The sequence below is a fragment of the Pteropus medius genome, unplaced genomic scaffold (assembly GCF_902729225.1).
Source record: "Pteropus medius unplaced genomic scaffold, Ma_sr-lr_union100, whole genome shotgun sequence".
NCBI lineage: Eukaryota > Metazoa > Chordata > Mammalia > Chiroptera > Pteropodidae > Pteropus > Pteropus medius.
Window position 1 is genome coordinate 1,841,651 of NW_024353517.1, and position 21,396 is coordinate 1,863,046.

Genomic DNA, 21,396 nt, shown 5'->3' on the forward strand with positions numbered 1-21,396 from the left:
ATGCAATTCTCCCTGAAGACAGGGGGCTATTGCAGGGTGACAGACCCCTCAGTGAGATGCCTGAACAGAGCATCCGAAGAGCTTCCTTCTGGTCCCAAGCCTACTATTTTGTTACCGCTGAAACCTTAAAAGATGAACTTCCTAGGTTTCAATTTCGTTTATTAGATGGGCATAATAATGTGTACCCCACCTATTTTACAGTTTGTGAGGTTACACAGAGACAGAATGCTGCAAAGCACATAAATGTCAGGGGTCAACAGATGTTCTCTGAGGGCAGAAACCACAGAAATTCATGTTTGTATGTTGAATGGAGCTGACTATAGAAGAAGAGAAGGAGCAAGGCGGTCAAAAAACACCATAGCCTGGGCCCCACAGGCAGCCTCATGTTAGCCAAGGAATATTGCCTAGCAAATCTTCGAGAAGATCTACATCCAAAGAAATAGGAGGGAACTTAATGATCATCTTGGTCTATCTTCTTATTTAACAGATGAGAGAGACCCAGTGACCTGCCCAAGATTTTTAGTGGCAAAGGGCCCAGAGATATGACCAATAACACATTCACAGCGTAGACAGTGTTTTTTCCCACATTATCTTACAAATAGCCTTGGAGTTGGGTAAGAAAGAACTATTAAAATTCCCATTTTTCAACCTGAGATTGAACGATTTATCCACGGAAGGATTCAAATCCAGTCAGTAAAACCCCTAGTCCACTGATCTTTCTCTACACCACAATTTCGTGCACAGGCTGGTATTTAGCACAATCATTTCAGCATTCGATATATTTCAAACTCCAAACTGTTTCATTAGAAGGTATTTTTCTTCTTATTTCAACCTGCCTTCAACAGCATTTCACACTGAGCCTTTCCTGGTAGGACTGTACTGACCTTTTCTCTTAAAGAAAAACAAGTTTGGTGGCCACATTTGGCACCAGAAACATTTTTGAAAACAGAATCATCAAAACTGGGCCTTGTCATATAAATCATCTTCACAAAATATATCCCCACACGTGTGTCATTCTAGATGTACATCATTATTGTGCTAAACACACTGGACTAGGGTACTCGAAGCGCAATGATCTCTCACTAATTGAACCAAGACTTAACAAATACCAAGAAGGCAGTTTTAAGAAATGGGTGCGACAGTGAGGTAAAAACGTACTGACTTTATCAATGAAAACTGATTCGCATTCATGGTAGCGTCTCGAAGTGAGCAACACGGAAAATCACCCCGATAATTCTTGTCATCTCCATCTAAAGGCTGTCAACACGAATGTCTTTATTTGGGGGAGGTCCAGGGAAGGAGTAGGAGAAAGCACATGTGTTTCACCAAGCTCTCTCGTGAACAAGCCTCCAGCGGTTTGGCGGTAGTTTCTGCTGGAAAGCACTGGCTTCCGCTCCTGAGGTACCCTTTCCCTTCCCATTACTGCGTAAACTACAACACAACTCCCCACCCCCGCCATGGTTAGAACAGGTAACGGGTGGTAACAGCCCAGAAGCCCTCGGTTTAGGGCTCAACAGACTTGGCAATCGCTTGGTAAAGGCACCTGTCCCACGGCCAGACCTGGCCCCGACAGACGTGGGGACCCCAGGGCCTCGAGGGCCGCGAGCGCCGCGCCCCAGGGATGCCTGTTACTGATGGCCCCAAGCAGCGGCCGAGGCACGCGCCCCATGGCCTTCGCAGGTAGGACGCTGCCCCCAGCTGCGGGTGAGGGCAGGTAGGACCCGGCCCCAGACTACGGCCCCACCCTCCACCAATAATACGCAAGGGGGAAAAAAAGCTTCATTTACCGATATGAGTGATCACTGTTGCCAGTCGCCGGGTGAGCTCCTGGGGGGCCATATCTTCTTTTAACCAAAATAGCATTTCACCGAAAAAAAAAAAAAAGGTCAGTATAAACAAAAAAGCAACACAAAACTCTACTGCTGCTCTGGATGATTTCAAAAGGATGCTCTGCCCTCACTCTTCCTCGCTGTCTTCAGGCACAAAACGAGAGTCACTCCCAGTCAAGACCAACTCTACTGGGCCGCTCGGCCAGACAACGCCGGCCACGCCCTACAGGGGATTATTTTAGAGATTAAGTCAAGCAGCTTTCCTAACATAACGTCTGGCTCTGAGAGAGAGGGAGAAAGCAGCTCTGGAGGTGAGAAAAGCAAGTCGCTCCAATCTTGCTGTGACAGCGCATCGGGCTTCCGCGGCGGAGGTAGCCTGTGGGTTTCTGGATTTATGGTCCTGGGCAGTCGAATCTCTGGTGCCCCCTCTCGGGAGGGTCAGGATGAAGGATGCTCGGCCGGCGCGCAGTGGGAGCGCGGAGCCAGCGTGTGCAGACGGCGGAAGAGCGGAGGCGCCGGCATCTGCTCGGCGCTGTCTACCCGGCGCCCAGCCGCGCGCGCCGCGATTCCCGCCTCTGCGCGCACCTCTTCCCACTCGCCGCGGCGCGGGGGCGGGGGTTCTGGAGAGGTGCGCACGCGCCGGAGCGTTTTCGCTCGGCGAAGCTGCGCCCCTTTCCCTGCGAGAAGACGGCGCTTCGGCCCCAGGAGTGGAGGAGGCTCACAGTCTGACGTCTTTGTCACTGTAGGGGAGAGGAGACGGCGGCTTAGGCGCTCCTGCCAAGACCGGGGTCTGAACGCCAGCCGCGCGCCTTCCTGGCTGGCCCCTCCTCGTTTCCCGCCAGGTATCTGCCGAGAAGCCGAGGCGAGAAGCGGGCCGACGGGGAGAGGGGCAGTCAACCTGCCAGGGCTCGGAAAGAAGGGCTGGGTGAGGGCCTGCTCCGGCTCCTTTCTCCCAACTCGGGGCTGGAGGGGCGGGGGTGCGGGGGCGAGGCGGGGCGGGCTGTTGAGGCGAGGTGGAGGCAGCTGGAATTTGCCCCCACCCCCGTTAGGGGTTGTATCACGCAGCTATCAGCGTTCGTTGGACACACCCTTACTTGGAGCCGGCAGCGCGGGCTGTGCAGGGCCAGGACTGGGCGTGCATGTGCATACATGTGTCTCCACCGTGTGGGCCTTTTCCTTTGTGCAGGTACTGCCGTACGCTGCTGCTCTGGCTGCTGTCAGGCGCGCCAGTGCTCCATCCTGGAAGGGCTCTGGCCCAGCACCCTTGCCGGCCCTCCTCCCCATTAGCCCCAGGAGCGTCTTCTGCGAGCAGCTATGCGGTGGGATACGCGGTCCCGCAGCTTCCTTAGGTGGTTTCAGATACTGGTTCCAGGTCCTGACAGGAGGCAAAAGACTAACTCTGTTCAGCAGAGCTCCACGGGAGAAGCCTAAGCAAACGTGTATCTGGTCAGGTGGTCACTCAATATTCTAAAATGGAGGACCCTGAATATCGGGTCATCAGAGTACCGGGATCACCCACATGTTCTGAACCAATGCCCCCCAAACCCCAGACACCCTGGATCCAATTTCCAATAGTAGCCACTCATTGCAGGGTTTGGGGCTGTGGTTAAGAGATGATGTTAGTCCACCTGCAACGGGGATTTGTGCAGAGGTTCCTCCCTTCAGTGAGGCTTGGGCACTTTGCATTTTGCCTGCACAAATAAAGCAACTGTTTTCATAGCAACCTCTTGCAAGAAATTCAGGAAGGGGTTAAAGACAAAGGAGTCCAACAGCCCTGAGTTGTGTTTCCACAATGGTTTCTGGCTACATATGGTCACAAGTATTTCTGAAGAACCAAATGAAGTGCTTCCTATTAGTGTAGTCAGAACCCGGATGCCCAATCAGAACCAGTTGTGAGTTTGGGTCAGTAGACACCAGCACACTGCTAAGGAAACTGATCATGTGGAGTATTCTGGACTTTGCAGATCCAGTGACCGCAGCTTCCTGGATTAGGCTAGATCCTTATGGATGAGACTCATGAAAGAGGAATATGAGGCAGGAGAAGCTTATGAATAGGAATGAGAGCAAAAAAGAAAAAAGAAAAAAAGAAATCACTCAGAGGGCTACTCTCCTTTCCCACACATGTACATTCACAATCTTCAAAAGTTTCCATGGAGATGAATTGGCTGAATTTATAGCAAAATGTAGCAGGTAGCGCCTGTCCTCAGAAACCAGTTATGTGCCCCCATCTCTAACACACTGCTTCACCTGGGCCATAGAAAGGTGGATATGTGACCTCCAAGTTCCCTTTTTGAGTTCTGAAATCCTGTAACTGTAAGAAGAAAGGAGCATATAGTTTTCAATAGCTCGTAACTCCTCGTTCCTCCAAGAAAACAGTTATTGTCTCCATTGCTTTTGTGACTGTGAACATGTCTCCGTCTTCTCTCCTTCCCTACCCTCCACTCTTCCACACTTCCTTTTCTCCTTCCTAATTATGATCTGTTTCTTGTCTCTGACAAATCACGTTGCTCTAATACATGGCGAAATTAAGGAACAAGTCAGAATAGCCTGCCTTTCTCTCTGATTAACAGTCACATCTACTGAACATTAATTATATGTCCAGAGTTTTGGTAGGCTGTGTCAAGTACAGCAACTATCACCAGCATATAATAAGTGACTGCTCTATGTCTGGTATGATGGTAGGCATTTCACAACATCATTTAAGCCTCACAGTAACCCCTTAAGGGCTTTCGTCTCATTTTACAGATGCTGCTGGTACAAGGACCAAACTGTGTCTTAATAATCTTATGGATCTAGACCATTTTCTGCCTTAAGGTAAGGGTTTGCCTGAGCTTGCAAAGAGAAAGCATTCTCCAAGCACTGCCAAGGTGGATTCCACCTCCCTGGTAGTAGACTGTCAGCACTGCCTCTGACAATGAAGAGAGAGACAAAAGACCCACCTTAGGTGCCACAGGTGAGGGTGAGGGATGCCTGGGCCACCACTGGGATCAGCCATGTCAGTGGTTCTCACATTAGCAGAATCATCTGGAAATAGAGGTGATTTTTTAAAAATACAGATTCCTAGTCTCACCTACAGAGATTTTGATTCAGCAGTGCAGAGTGAGACTCAAAAACTTGCATTTCTAACAAGTCCCCATGAATACTGATGCTGTTGGTCCTAGGACCACACTCTGAGCACCACTGGCTTAGAGCAGGGCTCTTCATATTTCTTAGAGTGCAAACCACCGTGTGATATAAATTTTACATCATGACACAGTAGACATACTTACACACAATAAAACAAAAATTGTATAGAACAGTTGTCCCTTACCACATGTGAAGCCCTGAAATACTTTCTATTCTATTTCATTTTTTCAAAGCAGTAGTCCAAACTGGGGAGATTTGCATTTGGAAAGTATGGCATTGTGATTATGTAAGAAAATGTCCTTATCCTCTTAGAATGTATATTGAAGTCTTTAGGGATGAGACATCATTGCCTGTGATTTCAACTACCTTAGCAAAGAGAATAAATGAGATAAATACTGGGAAATATTAATCGTTAAATCGAGGTGGTATATGGGTTATTTTACTATTCTCTTTACTTTTCTGCATAAAGTTTTTTCATAATAAAACATTTTTTAGAATGATTGTTTGGACCTACTGAATTGATTTCATTACCCACTATGCAATTGTTTCCAGCAGTATGAAAAACATTGTGTTAAGGCAGAGCAGAGGAAACAAGGAAGAGAAGTGATGATGAGGAAGAGAAAAGGAAAGGAGAAGGTGACAAAAGATAGAGGATAAAGTAGGTAGAAGGGCACTGCAGGAGGTAGCAGGAGTCACCACAAATTCCTCAAGATGATGCCCCTATAAAGGGCCTCTTCCTACACATCCCTGTCTGTCTTCACTGTATCTTCCCCTTTGGACTTGGGCTACTTGGCAGGGAAAATACTTTATTCATCTCTCTAAACCTCATTGCCCCGGACGAAGCAAAGAGTGAGAGACTGTCCCTCAGTCAAAGCCTCTCATTTTACAGAGGCTTGTACCTGCCTCAACATTGCGATGGTGTTTCCTCCAGTGCTAGCTGACAGGATAACCCTGAGTTGGGAGCCCAACTGTTCTAATATGCAGGACCAGACTGGGATCCTTGTCTAAGGGGATCACACCACGTGCCACTTAGTACACAAATGACTTGGATAGGTGAACCCAAGAAGTGAAAAAGTCACCTGAGCTCACACCATTCTGATGGTTGTTCCACTGCCATCTTTTGTCTCCTAAAACCAACCTGAATTACCTTTGTTCCTTTGTCAAAAATCAATTGACTATATTTGTGTGGTTCTATATCTGGGCATTTTATTCTATTCAATTGATCTATTTGTCTATTCTTTCACCAATACCATTCTGCCTTGATTATTGTGAATTTCACCTCCATGAGCTCTACCAGGCCCTCAAGTTCTTCCAACTTGATCTATAGATTCAAAGTAATCCCAATCAAAATTCCAGCAAGTTATTTTGCAGATATTGAAAAACTGATTCTAAAGTTTGTATGGAGAGACAAAAGACCTAGAATAGCCAACACACACAAAACTGAAGAACAATATTGGTGGACCAACATTACCCAACTTTGAGATTGATTTACTATAAAGCTATCGTAAGACACCGTGGTATTGGCAACTGACTAGACAAATAGATTAATTGAAAAGAATAGAAAGCCTATAAATAAACCCACATAAATACATTAATCGACCTCTGACAAAGGAGCAAAGGCAATACAGTGGAGTAAAGATAGTCTTTTCAACAAATGGTGCTGGAACAACATGCACATGCGTGCGCGCACACACACACGAAGAAAAAGAATCTAGACACAGACCTTAACAATCTTTACAAAAATTAACTTAAAATGGATCATAGACCTAAATTTAAAGTATAAAACTATGAAATTCCTATAAGTTAACATAGGAGAAAAATCTATGACCTAGGGTTTGATGAAGATGTTCTAGTTACAACACCAAAATACGACCCACGAAAGAATTGATAAGCTGGACTTCATTAAAATTAAGATTTTCTGCTGTATGAAGATACCATCAAGAGAATGAAAAAAGAAGCTAGAGACTCAGAGAAAATATTTACAAAAGACATCTGCTAAAGAACTATTATCTAAAATATACAAAGAATCCATAAAACTCAACAGTAAGAAAACAACCTGATTTTAAAAATGAAACAAAGACCTTAACAGACACCTCACCAAAGAAGATATACAGATGGCAAATAAGCATATGAAAAGATGCTTCAAATCATATGTCAGGGAAATGCACACTAAAACAACAATGACATATCAATACGCACCCATTAGAATGGCCAAAATCTGAGATACTGATGATACCAAACACTGGCAGGGATGTGGAGCACTAAGAACTCATTCACTGTAGGTGGGAATAAAAAATGGTACAGCCACTTTGGAAAACAGTTTGGCTGATCTTTACAAAACTAAATATACTCTTAGCATATGACTCAACAATGGTGCTCCTTTGTATTTATCCAAGAGTTGGAAATTTATGTCCACACAAAAACCTACACATGGATGTTTATAGCAGTTTTATTCATAATTGCCAAAACTTGGAAGCAACCAAGATGTCCTCCAGCAGATGAATGGACAAATAAACTGTGGTACATCCAGACAATGAAATAGTATTCAGCACTAGAAAGAAATGAGCTATTAAGCTTTGAAAAGACATAGAGTAAACTTAAGTACATATTACCAAGTGAAAGAAGCCAATATGAAAAAAGGCTGCCTACTGTATGATTCCTACTATATGACATTCTGGAAAAGGCAAAACTATGAAGACAATAAAAAGATCAGCGGTTGCCAGAGGTTATGGGGGAGGGAGGAATGAATAGGCAGAGCACAGAGGATTTTTAGATTAGATTTTTAGAGCAGTTAAACTGCTCTTTGTGATATTATAATCGTAGACACAGATCATGAAAATTTTGTCCAAACCCATAAAAGTACAACACGAAGCGTGAACGCCAATATAAACTATGGGCTTCCAGTGATTACAGTAAATTAATGTAGGTTCATTAATTATAGCAAATGTACCACTTTGGTGGGGGATGTTGAAAATGGAGGAGGCTATGCATGTGTGGGGACAAGGAAATACACCGGAAATCTCTGGATCTTCTGCTCAATTTTGTTGTGAGCTAAACTGCTGTAAAAAAATAATAAAGTCTACAAACTTGCAACTAGAAGTTGAGTAAGTTCTGGAGATTTAATGCACTGCATAGTGATTATAGTCAACAATACTGTATTATATACTTCAAAGATACAAAGAGACTAAGTCTTAAATGTTCTTACCACAAAAAAAGAATAATTATGTGACACAATAGAACTGTTAGCTATGATAGTCTTATTGCAGTACATAAATGTAACGAACACATCGTACACCTTAAACTTACACAATGCGATATGTCAATTATACTCAATTCTTAAAAATAGAAAAAATTAAGCCTATTAAAAATTCTGTAATTTAGGTTTTGAGATGAGAAGAGGATATTTTAAATACATGTTTTTCACATTTTTGAAAATGTTATGAAATTTTGTATTCTTCTTACCCCACAACCTCTTAATATTCTACACAGGTACCCTCTGCACTCAGAGGCTCAGAAGATTAAAGGTCATGAAGGGTTCCGCGCTCTGGAACCCACGAACCCACAAACCCCCAGGAAGACCCATGGATCCAGCACCCACGTTGCCAAGGAGGCTGAGGACAGAGCAAAGCCCTCCGGAGTTGGAGCCCAGCCCACCGAGCAGAGGAAGCAGGGACCACACCCCTGCAGGCACGCAGCCCGACAGGCCAATCGCCACGAAAACCCTGCTCGCTCCTTTGATTGGTTTTAGCCGTGACGCGCCCTCCCAAATGCCTCTCTCGGATTGGCCTATTTCTTGGTTCTGACCTGGACGGTGGCCAGAGGAGGACAAGAGGCTTCTGTAAGGGATGGAGGGACTGAATGGAAAGACGGCTTGGATGACCTCTGAGGCACAGCCGCACATCGATTAGCGGCCGGGCTCCAGGGACATGGCAGCCGCTTCTGTGGTGTCGGTGCTGCTGGTGGCGACTGAGAGGAACCGGTGGCGGCGTGGACTGAGCCTGCTGCTGCTGCTGCTGCTGCTGCAGCCGCCGCCGCCGCCACGGTAACGGGGCGGGGTAGAGGGGGCGTTCCTACCCTGCGGCGGGGCGTGGGGTGCTTGGCCTTCCTGAGCAGTAGGAGATGCAGGGGTACCCGAGGGTCGAGGGGGAGGAGGAAGACAAGGGAAAAGAATCTACTTTCAGTTCTGTCTCCGAGAGAGAGTCCTACACCCGTCCCTTCTCTTCCCCGCTCTCTACGTTCCTCCTTCAGGCCGCCGTTTGCCTCGGTTTCACCATTTAGGAGGTGGGAATGGCCCTGGGCCTGCTATCCTTTATGCATCCCTCGCCGTGGAGGCAAGGATAGCTTGCCAGATTTAGCAATAAAAATACAGGGTGCTAATTAAGATTAAATTTCAGATAAACAACAAATAATTTACCAGTATAAATATGTCCCCAATATAAAATAAAATTAAGATATAAAATGTTATATGTTATTTGTCTGAAATTTAATTGGGCACTATTTTTTATCTGGCAACCCTAGGCAAGAGTAACACTTCTGCACTTCCTAAACATTTACAGTGTGCTTTCATAGCACTCCCTACTTGGGGAGTGTCATGATAACCCATGTCAGGATGAAACCCAAAGGGACTTGCCCAGGGTTACAAAACTAGTAAGTATTAGGGCCAGGACACCTTAAAAGCTCGTTTCAGACCTGTTGTCCTTTATCAGGTGTTCAGTTTGAAGAAAGACTCTGGGAAGTTCTTTCTCATTGTTAGAATGAATCTAGTTAGCAAAAGCAAATTTATCTTTCAGAGGGGTTGGAGAGTTGTTTTAGATTCAAGTTCTCCACTGTGGCATTTGCCTTATGTTTTTGGAAAGAAATAACTGCATTAAACTGTCAAGGAATATTTATTTACTATATGATGTTGAAAGCACATTTTATATATTAAATCACAATGTCATAGCATTTGGCTTTGATGTCAGTGGAGAAGGTTATATTCATATGTATTACAAGAGATCCATACATCCCTGTCCAGGTAGGGATTAAAGAAGTATTGTATAGAAGCTAAGAGTTCAAATTCTGGAATGGGACACAGCTGAGTTCAAAGCCTAGTTCTACCACTTTGATGGCAGTAGACAAGTTACATAATCTCTCTGGGTCTCAGTTTCTACTTTAAAAGAGAAGTGATAATAATTGTACCCACCGTTGCATTAAATCCTTACCAAGTGCCTGGAACATTGAAAGCACTTAATTAATTTTAGCTATTATTAGCTATAATAATTTGACCATTAGTGTGAATCTTTGGCCTAAATCATTAGATAATTAATTTAAAATTTTTAAATTTTACATTGAAAAAAGCCAAGCAATTAAGAATATTATGGACATCTTGAGTTTCGGTGAAAAGGAATGTACTGTTCATTAATAGTTAAAGCAGATATTTTAAACCATAATATAGTGATTTACTAAATCAGATAGCTGTGAGCTGGGTTAATATAATCATATATTTATGTATCAGTCTCAGTCATTCTCCCCATGTATGATTTATGTGATTTTCCTTTTCATTGTGTTATAAACAGGAAGAAACGTTATCATATATCAAGGGAGACAAAATGACAGGGTGATGGTTAAAGCCAGAAAATGAGTTCACAGTCAGTGGCTATTTCTAGTGAGGTAGACTGAGTATGTTTTAAAAACTAAAGGTCAGGCTTTGTAGATGTTTTATATTTCTTTGTATATTGTTTTATTTCCTTGGTGTTAATGTAGTTTACTTATAAACTATTCCCTAAAATTCCTCTTAGGAACTTTTCCCTTTTTTTCTCCAAAATACTATAAAAACTTTTAACCACTTAGAAAGGTATATGGGATTTTAAAGATTCAAGTTCTAATCTTAACATCTACTATTTATTACTCAAGTGATCATAAACAAGTTATTTAACATATCTGAACCTTGGTTTATTTGTAATATAACTAACAAAAACCTAGTCCCGCACTCCCCAAATTTATAAATGCTATCCATTATTGCTAGCTATTATCCACCAGGGAAAACTTAACCACAGATGAATCCAACTGTTTGTCTTCTTTGTGCCTGTAGCAAGCCTCCTAGAGGAGCTGGAAAAAGTTGTACTCTGGGAAGACTTGTACTAAAATTAATTCATGGCACAGTCAACTTCACCTGGGCTTTCAGCACTACGCAGCAGGCCCCAGTGTTTCTCTGGCTACCTCATTCTTCCATGTTATGCTACTGCTGTTTCAAGCCCTCTTTATTCTCATCAAACTTCTAACAAGCCATTCTCAAGGAAGGATCTCAATGTTATTTAGAAAATACAATACCTGAGCTTCTGAGCTTCCTGCCAGCATATCCACCCACCCGCCTTCATCTATATCCATCCAACTTCCATAAAAGTCCCTTCTTCCCCTCTCACCACCTCAGGGATCTCTACCACCAGTTATCTCTTCTGTCATCTACATGGGTAACCACTCCCTCTTTACTAAATTCTTTCCACCAATATTTAAATATTCTGTAGTCTCCCTCCTTCGGGTAACAATGTCTCCACTCTTCCCCATACCTAACACTTTCTTCTCGCATTTATAATCAATTTTTAAGAATTGTCTGCCCTGCTGTTTCTATTTCTTTACTTCCCATTCTCTTCTCAGCTCACTCCTACTGTGGTCTGTCCTCACCCCTCTACTAAAACTGTTTCTGCTGAGGTCACCAATAACTTCCTTGTCCCTAAACCCAGTGGACTTTTGACCTCTTAGCAGCATTTAACACTGTTAACCAGTGTTCAGGCAAACTACAGCATGTGGACCAAATCCAGCTCCAGATTGTTTTAATATGGCTTGTGAGCTAAGAATGGGTTTTACATTTTTAAGGAGTTATAAAAGAAAAACAAAGACCATATGTGACAGAGATTCTATATCCTCAAAGCCTAAAATATTTACTGTCAGGTCCTTTACAGAAAAAGGTTGCCAACCCCTTCTAGAGATTACTCCCTCCTTTTAGAAATAAATTCTTCTCCAGGCTCCCACGGCCCCTTGTAAGTCTAGTTTTCCTTTTACTCTTTTCTCCTCTCTTTCTCAGTCACTTGCTGGATTACCAGACCCTTAGATGTTGGAATTCCTCAACACTTAAGGTTGGAAGAGAGACCTTCTCACTGTACACTCTGGATCTCATCTTCTGTATCTTTGTTGGAAACCTTAAATTTCTATTTCTAACTTAGGTTTTCTTTTGAGCATCATGAATGTGTATTCAGCTTCCTGTTCATCATCTTCACTTGGTGTGCTACAGGTACCCCAGACTCAAGATATTTGAAATTAAACTCACAGTCTTGTACTAATCCTGCTTTTCCTGCAGACTCTCGTAACTCAGTAGATTATAGCATCATTGCTCAAAAAGTTAATGCCAGAAATTTGGGAGTCTTTGAACATCTCTCCTTTTCCTTTCCCCAGTCTTGCTCCACCCACCTCAAAGCAATCAACAAGTGCTAGTAATTATATTGCCTACACATTTTTTAAATCTAATTACTTCTTTCTGCCTAACACCACTGCACCCTTAAGCGAAAACCACCATCATCTCTTGCCTGGTCAAATGCTTTAACATTCTCCATGGTCTTCCTACTTCTCTCTTATCTTTTTAAAAACATTATTTTTTATTGGGATATAATTCACATAACACAAAATTTACCCTAAGATGTACAATTTAGTGGTTTTCAGTATATTCACAAGGTTCAAACATCTTCACTATTTATTTCCAGAACATTTTCATCACTGCAAGAAGAAACCTCATACCTGTTAGCAGTTACTTCCCATTCTTCCCTTTCCTCAGCCTCTGGTGACCACTAATCTACTTTCTGTCTATGGATTTGCCTTTTCTAGATACTTCATATAAATGGAATCATACAATATGTGGTCCTTTTGCCTGGCTTCTTTCACTTGGCCTAATATTTTCCAGGTTTATCCACATTGTAGCATGTATATTTCATTCCTTTTATGGCTGACTATTATACCACTGTACAGCTATATTATTTTTTTATCCATTTTTCAGTTGATGGACATTTGGGTTGTATTTTCATGTCTGACCATTATGAATAAATGCTTCTTTGAACACTTAACAAGTTTTTGTATGGACATATGGTTTCACTATTTTTTTTTTTTAGATCTACATGTAAGAATGAGATTGCTCGTCATACAGTGACTGATTTTTTGAAGAACTGCCAAACTGTTTTTCAAAGTGGCTGCACCATTTTACATTCCCATCAGCAGTGCAATGTAAGAGGATTCCAATTTCCCCACATCTTTGCCAACACTCGTTGAGAGATATTGGTCTCTAGTTTTCTTTTCTTTCTTTTTTTTTTTCACTTCCTTCCTTCCTTCTTCCTTCCTTCCTTCCTTCCTTCCTTCCTTCCTTCCTTCCTTCCTTCCTTTCTTTTTATTTGTACTGTCTTTGTCTATATTTGGCGACAGGGTAATACCGGCCTCACAAATGAGTTGGAAACTTTCCTCCTCTTTTATTTTCTGGAAGAGATTGTATAAAATTGATGTTAATTCTTTAAGTGGTAGAATTCTTCAGTGAAGATTTCTTTTTTGGAAGCTTTTTCATTACAGATATTTTTTTAAATGGTTATAGGACTATTCAGATTACCTATGTTATATTATTTTTGGTAGTCGATGGTTTTCAAGGAATCAATTTCTTTTAAATTGTATATGAGCTTCAATTTATGAAGAATCATTGAAAGTTTTCATATCAGCATATTTCTAAAAATGGGCACATGGTCATGCAATTAATTACATAGGTATAAGTGACAAATATACATAATTACTCTGAGTAAGAGCTAGAATTTGTGGAAATAATGCAAAACCATTATTTCTGACAGTTTCTGAAATGAGCAGCATTTCTCGATGAAGCATATAGAGTTGGCTTTTCCTTTTATCTTCTTACATTTGATACATAAAAATGTAATACTGAGTTTATTAGAAATTTCTAGTAAATGAGATTTATTTAAATTAACTATTATTCTCTCTCTCTCTCTCTCTCTCTCTCTCTCTCTCTCTCTTTTTTTACATCCAGGAATGAGACTTTACTCAGGGCTCTGCTCAGTTGTCACCAATTCAGGGAGTCCTTCCTTGGCTATCTATTTAAAATAGGACTCTTATTTACATATTTACTGTCTGTCTTCTTCACTCAAAGGTAAGCTCTGTGACGGCAAGGACTTTATTTTGTTTTCCTGCTGTGTCTAGTACCTAGAAAGTTATTAAATAAATAAATACATCTCTTTCAGGTTCACACAACTGGTGTTACTTTTGGTCCTGTTTATTGGGATGGCCTTGGGTTATCCTGTACATTTCTCATTCCTCATATCAAGATATAAAATTCAAATCTTAAATTTGGAAAGAAGCTGCTTTGAAGTCATCTGTTCCAATCCCCTCCCAGTATAGCAGTCTTGCGTGTTGTGTGCAGTCTGTTTTGTGGGAGCATTCCGAATGGTAAGTGACAAGACTTATTACTCATTACTAAGCACTTAGTGCTCTCCAACCATGAGCTGGTCACTTGTTTCCACCCCACTACTTTGTGGCCCCTTGTCACACCATAATTCAGTTTTGAGTCCTGCCAGCCCATAGTAGTTCAGTAGAACACGTGCCCTATAAGCATTTTTCCTGAAAATGGTATTTTCCCATTCATTAGAGACTGTGTTGTACTTCCTCTTCCAAGATGGTCAGACTGCACACCACATCGACTTCTTACGCCTCCTGTCAGGCCTCCCAGAGTTTTAGGCTGGAAGTGAAAACACAAGAATCTTTCAATATTACAAGATGAAATTCCCCTCAAAGGGCCTCAGCCAGATAAATTTTCTGCCAGGCATCTCTGAGTCTCATTCTTGGGCCTGAACAAACAATATAAAGTAGTCCATTGAGAACTTTCTTTTTAATCATTGTTCATGCATGCACAGAGTTTTTGTTTCAAATTAAACAGTAACTAGGTTTGTAGATATGGTTCGTAGGACTGCATCTCAACAGACTAAGAACTGTAGCTTTGTTTCAGGGGAGACAGGATCCATGCCCTTTGTGTTATTGTTGTTAAGTTTAAATGCAGTTTTGCAACATGAAAACTGCATTGGCATGTAATTAGTTGGAATCTCTGTTGTTTGTGATACATCTGTTGCATGCTATTGTAGGGAGGGGAAAATTCTCCTCTCTATCCTTGAGTTCTTATGGCTGGACTAATAATAAAATTGACACAAGACCAGACTAACAGGAGAAAAAGCAATTTAACGTGTGCATAGGAAATCATCCATGATGCTTCAAGAAATGATGAACCAGCCAGCTTTTTGTACTTTTTAGATAAAGAAACAATATGTTTGTGAAGAATTGAGAGGACAAAGACACTTAGGTTTGGGTGCTCGTTAGTGAGGAACGCAAAGTTGGGGCTTGGGTACTAAATTAGGAAAGGAATAACAAGGTTCATTTATACAAGCTTTTTGAACAGATTCCTTAACGCTAGCAATAAGCGTGTCTCCCTTAGGCCCCCTGCAGCAAGGAGGGCACCTTTCACAATGGAGATTTATTTCCTGCATCCAAGGAGACAAGCGCTAATGTACCCTTCTTGCACCAGCTATTTGTCAAGCAACTTTAATTCAAAGTAATCAATATGGCATTGTGGGATATTTGGGGCAGCCTGCCCTGGGCCCTGACTCTGTTTTCAAAGCTCACTGCTATATTAGCTCTGAAATCAAGCTTTTCTTAACAAAGCTGTAGGCTTTACTAAGATCAAGGCTGTATATGTCAGATCCTATTGAAAAGATTTTTAAAGTGAATGATAAGCAGCGAATATATATCAGAACAATTTGTCTTGGAGCTGCAAAGGCAAAACTCATTTCAGTAAATACATGTCTTCACACAGAAGAATAATGACGGCAATGTTTGTTTTGGTTCTTTAATTATCTAGCTGATATCTTTAGGAAAGTGAGAATTCCACGTCTGAAAAGGCACCAAAATCTAATTAAAAATGAGACACCTAAAGGGATTTTATCAATGAAGCAGTTTGATTGGTTGTGAACGTGGAAGCAATTTTATGTTGCGCTTTATAAAGGCTGTTTGCAGACCAGAATTTTAAACTAAGCATGAACAGTTCAGCATTTAGCCATGTTCTTCAGAAGTCATTTGATAGAGCCTTTATTTCTACAACATAATAATTCAAGCTTTTGACTTAGATCCAAAAGATAATTCTGGCACTTGAATAGTATCTGGGAGCAACTTGTCATGCCTGTATTGTGGAATCGGTTTTCAAAATGAAAGGCAAAGAATGCTGGCCATTGCAGCACATACTAGTTATTGATGCTCCAGAGAGCACATGATGTGTTAAATGGTAGACATCTTTATACACATTGCCATATTTTATCTAAGGCATTTTTTAACTAGCGATATTTAGAGTACAGGAAAGAAAAAATAATTAGCCTAATTGTTTAAGCCAATTGCCATGCATGAATATTTTGAGGTGATACTAAGACTTTAATAGACTTATTTTTTAGAATACCTTTAGGTTTACAGAAAATTGAGAGAATAGTACCGAGAGTTCCCATATACGTTGCACTCAGTTCTCATATTATTAACATCTTAAATTAGTACAGTGTATTTGTTAAAATTAGTGAATTAGTGAACCAACATCAATACATCGTTATGCACTAAAGTCCAGAGTTTATTCAGATGTCCTTAGTCTTTACCTACTCTCTTTTTCTGTTCCAGGATCCCACCCAAGGATGCTATATTACATTTAAATGTCTTGTCCCCTCTTGGCTGTAACAGTTTCTTAAATTTGTCTTGTTTTTGATGACCTTGAACTTTTTGAGGAATATTGGTCCAGTAGTAGAATACCCTAGTATTGAAATCTGTCGTTTTCCTTAAGGTTGGACAGGGGTTATGGTTTTGGGGGGAGGAAGACCACAGAGGTAAAGTGCCATTTTCATCTCATTATATCAAGTGTTATGATTGTTAATATTGACCTTGATTACCTGCTGAGGTAGTAGTCGTGAGGTTTCTCCACTGTGAAGTTCCTCTTCCCTGTCCTGTTCCATACCATCGTCTTTGGGACGAAGTCTCTATGCGCAACCCACGTGTAAGCAAGATTTTTTTTTTCTTTTACTTTCCAAAATGGATCAAGATGCTTGTTTTGAATAAAGCAGAAATATGTTGAACCACGGAATTCGGGATCAAATCCTTGAGAAATACCATAAATTAAATACAAGTATTCAGGTGTGCACATTATTATTATTATTATTTTTTTTTTTTTGGAAGATGGCGGGTTGGGTTAATTGTTACAGTATAGCTGTGAAGTGCTATATTGTCCTTTCCCCTGCTGAAAGCAATTGTTTCCTACAATCTCTGTCTGGCTCATTTCTATAGTAAGACAGGGACGCTTGGTCTCAAACATCATGTCTCCAAGTATTATTATGAAAACTGTTACATCTACTTAATCGATGTGTTAACATAGTTAGTCATTGTCTCTTTTTTAAGGTTGTGTTGCTTTCTGCCTCAGTGCCAGTCGATCTGCTGTAAGACATCAGAAAGTTCATGAGAGATCCATTTTTAAATTCTGGTGAAGAAGGAAGAATGGACCCTTGAAAGGATCAATATTTTATAATAATTTTGAAAGTGGGTAATGTTTTCTTCTAATTGGTATACCTAAAAATTATAGCCAGATTTTTTTTAACCTTATTTAAGCTCTATGCTTAAATGGCAGAAACTAGTATCATGTCTAAGTATTTGTAATAAAGCTAGCAGAGTAGACACAAGAAGATAAACAGCTATACCAGATAGTAGAAAAACTAAGATGAACCTCTTTCTTAAGTCCAAGGTACTTTGTTCTAAGACTAGTACAATAATATCTGTATTTAAACAGAATTAATAGAATGAATTTATAACTGATCTCTTCCGATGGTAAGGATGAGAGTTAGAAATCAAATGGCATTTTATTGAGACTCTGATATGAACTAACATTTTCCTCTCTGAAATACTGTAGGGAAGGAAATTGCAGGTTCTTTGTGACACGCGAGAGGCCCACCAGTACACAGGCTGTTCTTTTTCAGAACACAAGACAAAGTGTAGCTGGCTTCTGATAAAAATATGTGCCAGGAATTTCAATTTCTGATGAGATAAGAGTGGTTCTTACCCAGCACTGCTAATTAAGCCACTGTTACGATCTAATTATTTTCTTGATAAACTGAGGCAGGAACTAATTACAGTGTAGCTGTGAAGTGCTGCATTGTCTTTGCCCCCTGCTCAGAATAAAACTGTTTCCATTCTAGCCCTGTGGGCCGTGGTGCTGCAGCCACCAGGGATGCATGGTCTCACACATGTTTACCATTTAAACACTGACTTGACTCTTGAGCATTAAGTCTTGTTAATATTTCGTAAGTGGTGACAGAAAGAGACATTATCAAGAGGGAATTTAGATAAGGAACAAACTGCATTTAGGTTACTACTGACTTATTGGGAATTCAATTCCTTGTTTAATTACAATATTTATCTCCTAAAAGCTGGTTTTGAGAGGAAGATTTTTAGTTGTCTTTGTCAGCTCACACTATGTGGGAGAATAAAAACCATACTCTGCAGTGAACTGTATGCTGTCTATGCAAGTCATTACTGTTTTGTGGCCTAGAAGACTATAGCTTTTGAATCAAAATGTGAACATATACTATTGTACCTCAGGCTCCTGATTTTTATGTACAACTAGTGTTATGGTTATAAACGATGATGAAAACTATATTCTTGTGAAAACTATATTCTTAGTTGAATATATGTCCTCTTCGTTGAATTCCTTACTTTTATTCCAGTGAATTAAAGTCATGTATTGCTTTTCAAGTGTGGTTTTGCCAACCTGACTACCTTGAAAATCAGATAAATGAATCAGGAAAATAATCTTATCACCTAGTAATGTGATAAGATGTATTAAATTGTACTTTGAGAAGATTCATGGTTGATCAAAACACAGTGGGAAAGCAAATGTGAAATAAGAAGTCCAGATTTTGGACTTTAATCAGTTGATATTCAAAGGAGAATCAGTAATGCTTTTATATCTGATTGCCTTGGCTTACACAAGAATCTTTTTTTAGCCATGTTGCCCATTTCTTGTGCTTTCTTGATGATTCCTCTATAATAGGAATTTTCTGTTATTTTCTGGTAGGACTTTATACCCTGGTATAGGTATAGTGGCTTTATCACTAAATAAATTGAACGATGTCTCGCTACTAATGTAAAAATAACCTTGTTTTGAAAAAAAAAACATAGTAGCTGATGAGAATAGGTGACAAGGTGGCACTCAGAAATGGCACTGGCCTGATGTAGAACGCACATTCATAAGTGAAGCAGTGTGTCATTTGGATAAAGAGGGAATCAGTATTTCCATATTTGTTTTTCTCTCGTCCTGGTTATTTGGTGTTTTAAGTTGCTCCAGCCATTTTTGATTGGTTGTATTATGTATTTTGGTGGAGAGCTGTGGTGGCAAACATATCTCAGTCATTTGTGTTGCAATGTGCAAAATGTCAGAAAACAGTGATAAATGCAGGTGACCATAACAAGTTTTTGGAGGTTTGCTTCCTCACACTGGAACAAGTTTTAAGTCCTCGATCAAGTCTGTCCAATAGAACTCTCTGCAGTGACGGAAATGTTCTATATCTGCGCTGCCCAACACAGTAGCAATGGGCCATGTGTGGCTACTGAAATTTAGTTAATGCAACTAAAAAAACAAATTTTCTTTTTTATTTAATTTTAATTAATTTCAGCTTAAATAGCCACGTGTGGCTAGTGGCTATTGTATTGGACAGCATAGTCTTAAATAATAGTTAACATTCCAGAGTTTATATTTGCAGTTTATAGTTCCAAAAGTGTGTCAAAAGGAATTACATAACTGTTCTTTTTGCTTTGCTCCTGGTGTTCCTATCTGTCCCAGGCTGACACCTGCTCTTGGCCCACTTTGATTTCATTTAACTGCCCCAAACTAAAACTGTCATCTGCTTTATAAATAATAATGTTCAAGATACCTGATAGAATCCAGTCTTGCAACCAAATGAATTCTTTTGCGCTAACTACAAAAGACATCATTTCTTTTGTCCTAGGTATTATGATTAGCATCTACTCTTCCAATTACAAGTACTCTAGGTATAATCTTGGCAAATAAATAGCCATTGATAGATAACAAGTAGCTCATATTGTTAGTGCTTCCTATAGTATTTGGTAAGTAATATTCTGATTAGTAATTTTTCTTTTGTTCAGAATTGGCAGTAAGAGGAAAGCAATGGCCATAAGCATTGAAGAAGACAAAGGATTCTTCACTGAGACTTTCTACCATACTATAGTGGAAGAAATTTCAATGAATGTGGCTGACTTTATTTTATTCCTTTGGTGATATAGTGAATGTAGTGTTCACTGTTGCTGAATAGGTGACTGCAACATGCATTGTGCTTCTTTCTTTGGGAATATTTGAATCTTATCTGAGTACGTAACAGATCAAAAATACAGATTTTGATAACAAAGTGACTTGAGTCACGAGCTCTTTTGAGGAAAATCATTGACTTTCCTCTTTCAAGTTAGACTATTGGGATTGTGTATGAAAGATGAGACTATAAAAATCTTTCTTAGAAATTTATTTTCTAGTTCTGTAAAACCTGTTATATTGAGTGTTCTCTATCATTTAAAGAAATATTTGTGGACTGAAAATTATGTGCTGTATATAAGCAGCCAATTCAACTAGTGATCTGTCTTTATTGTGTTAGTCATTAGACTGAATAGAATAAACTTTTAAATAATTTAAAAATTATATTTGAATTCATTTTATTCGGTATTGTGTTTTTATTCAGTAAAGCATTTCATGAGTGGAGACTTTTGCTAAACACCAGCAACGATTATATCCTAGGGTTAAATCCCAGAAAAATTACCAAATTATATATTGAATGTTCAATAAATTACAATAAAATACATTTTTAAATGTTGTTTGGTCCTTATTCCTTTAAGATTTGTACTTTTTGCCATAACTCCATATTTTCAAAGGAAGAAGATAAAAGGGCATTTTGTAGTATATGTTTTATTTTAGTTACAAAATTACAGACAAGGGATACAGCATATGTGGCTTTTCACTAAAAGGTTTGATAGTTCTAAGTTGACTGCAGCTTGGAAGCAGCACAAAGACCAATCCACTGCAGGTGTTCACCAGCACCATGTGCTCAGCATTATCTTCTTCTTTGAGGAAAAAGAAGCATTAGAATGTAAGATTTCTCTCTCTCCCGTGTGGCAAACATTTCCTGGTACATACAGTGTAGCTATTTAACAGCAAGGTTTTCTATTAATAAACCAATGAATCAGTGAAGTTCTTTTTCCATAACGATGACATGGAGTTGCTATAATAGGTCCTGTCACAGAAGGATTGACATTGAGTATGATCTTTGTTTTTTCTACTCACAAATTACTTATTTAG

At 40.1% G+C, this 21,396-nt stretch overlaps 1 protein-coding gene, 1 long non-coding RNA gene and 2 other non-coding genes across 6 annotated transcripts in view; 3 read left to right on the forward strand and 1 right to left on the reverse strand.

Annotated features, from left to right (window-relative positions):
* MCF2L2 (MCF.2 cell line derived transforming sequence-like 2) overlaps positions 1 to 2,548 on the reverse strand; it is a 190,589-nt gene extending 188,041 nt beyond the window's left edge. Inside the window, exon 1 of the mRNA XM_039850564.1 lies at positions 1,788 to 2,548. Coding sequence (XP_039706498.1) covers positions 1,788 to 1,863 — 76 coding nt within the window. The 5' untranslated portion in view covers positions 1,864 to 2,548. The remainder of the gene's footprint in view (positions 1 to 1,787) is intronic.
* Positions 2,399 to 20,915, forward strand: LOC120592880 (uncharacterized). 3 transcript variants are annotated; one of them, XR_005650232.1, is made up of 8 exons: positions 2,399 to 2,671; positions 4,575 to 4,643; positions 8,445 to 8,997; positions 13,091 to 13,202; positions 14,002 to 14,121; positions 14,213 to 14,417; positions 17,442 to 17,579; positions 20,199 to 20,915. It is a non-coding gene; the product is annotated as an uncharacterized LOC120592880 (long non-coding RNA). The 3 variants fall into 3 exon arrangements; XR_005650233.1 differs by lacking the exon at positions 2,399 to 2,671 and adding an exon at positions 17,089 to 17,180 and having other exon boundaries at positions 2,904 to 4,643; XR_005650231.1 differs by lacking the exon at positions 2,399 to 2,671 and having other exon boundaries at positions 2,907 to 4,643.
* LOC120593132 (small nucleolar RNA SNORA81) lies at positions 17,637 to 17,811 on the forward strand. Its single transcript, XR_005650307.1, has one exon. It is a non-coding gene; the product is annotated as a small nucleolar RNA SNORA81 (small nucleolar RNA).
* LOC120593126 (small nucleolar RNA SNORA63) lies at positions 18,151 to 18,282 on the forward strand. The gene has a single exon (XR_005650303.1). It is a non-coding gene; the product is annotated as a small nucleolar RNA SNORA63 (small nucleolar RNA).
* Positions 20,916 to 21,396: the final 481 nt, after the last annotated feature.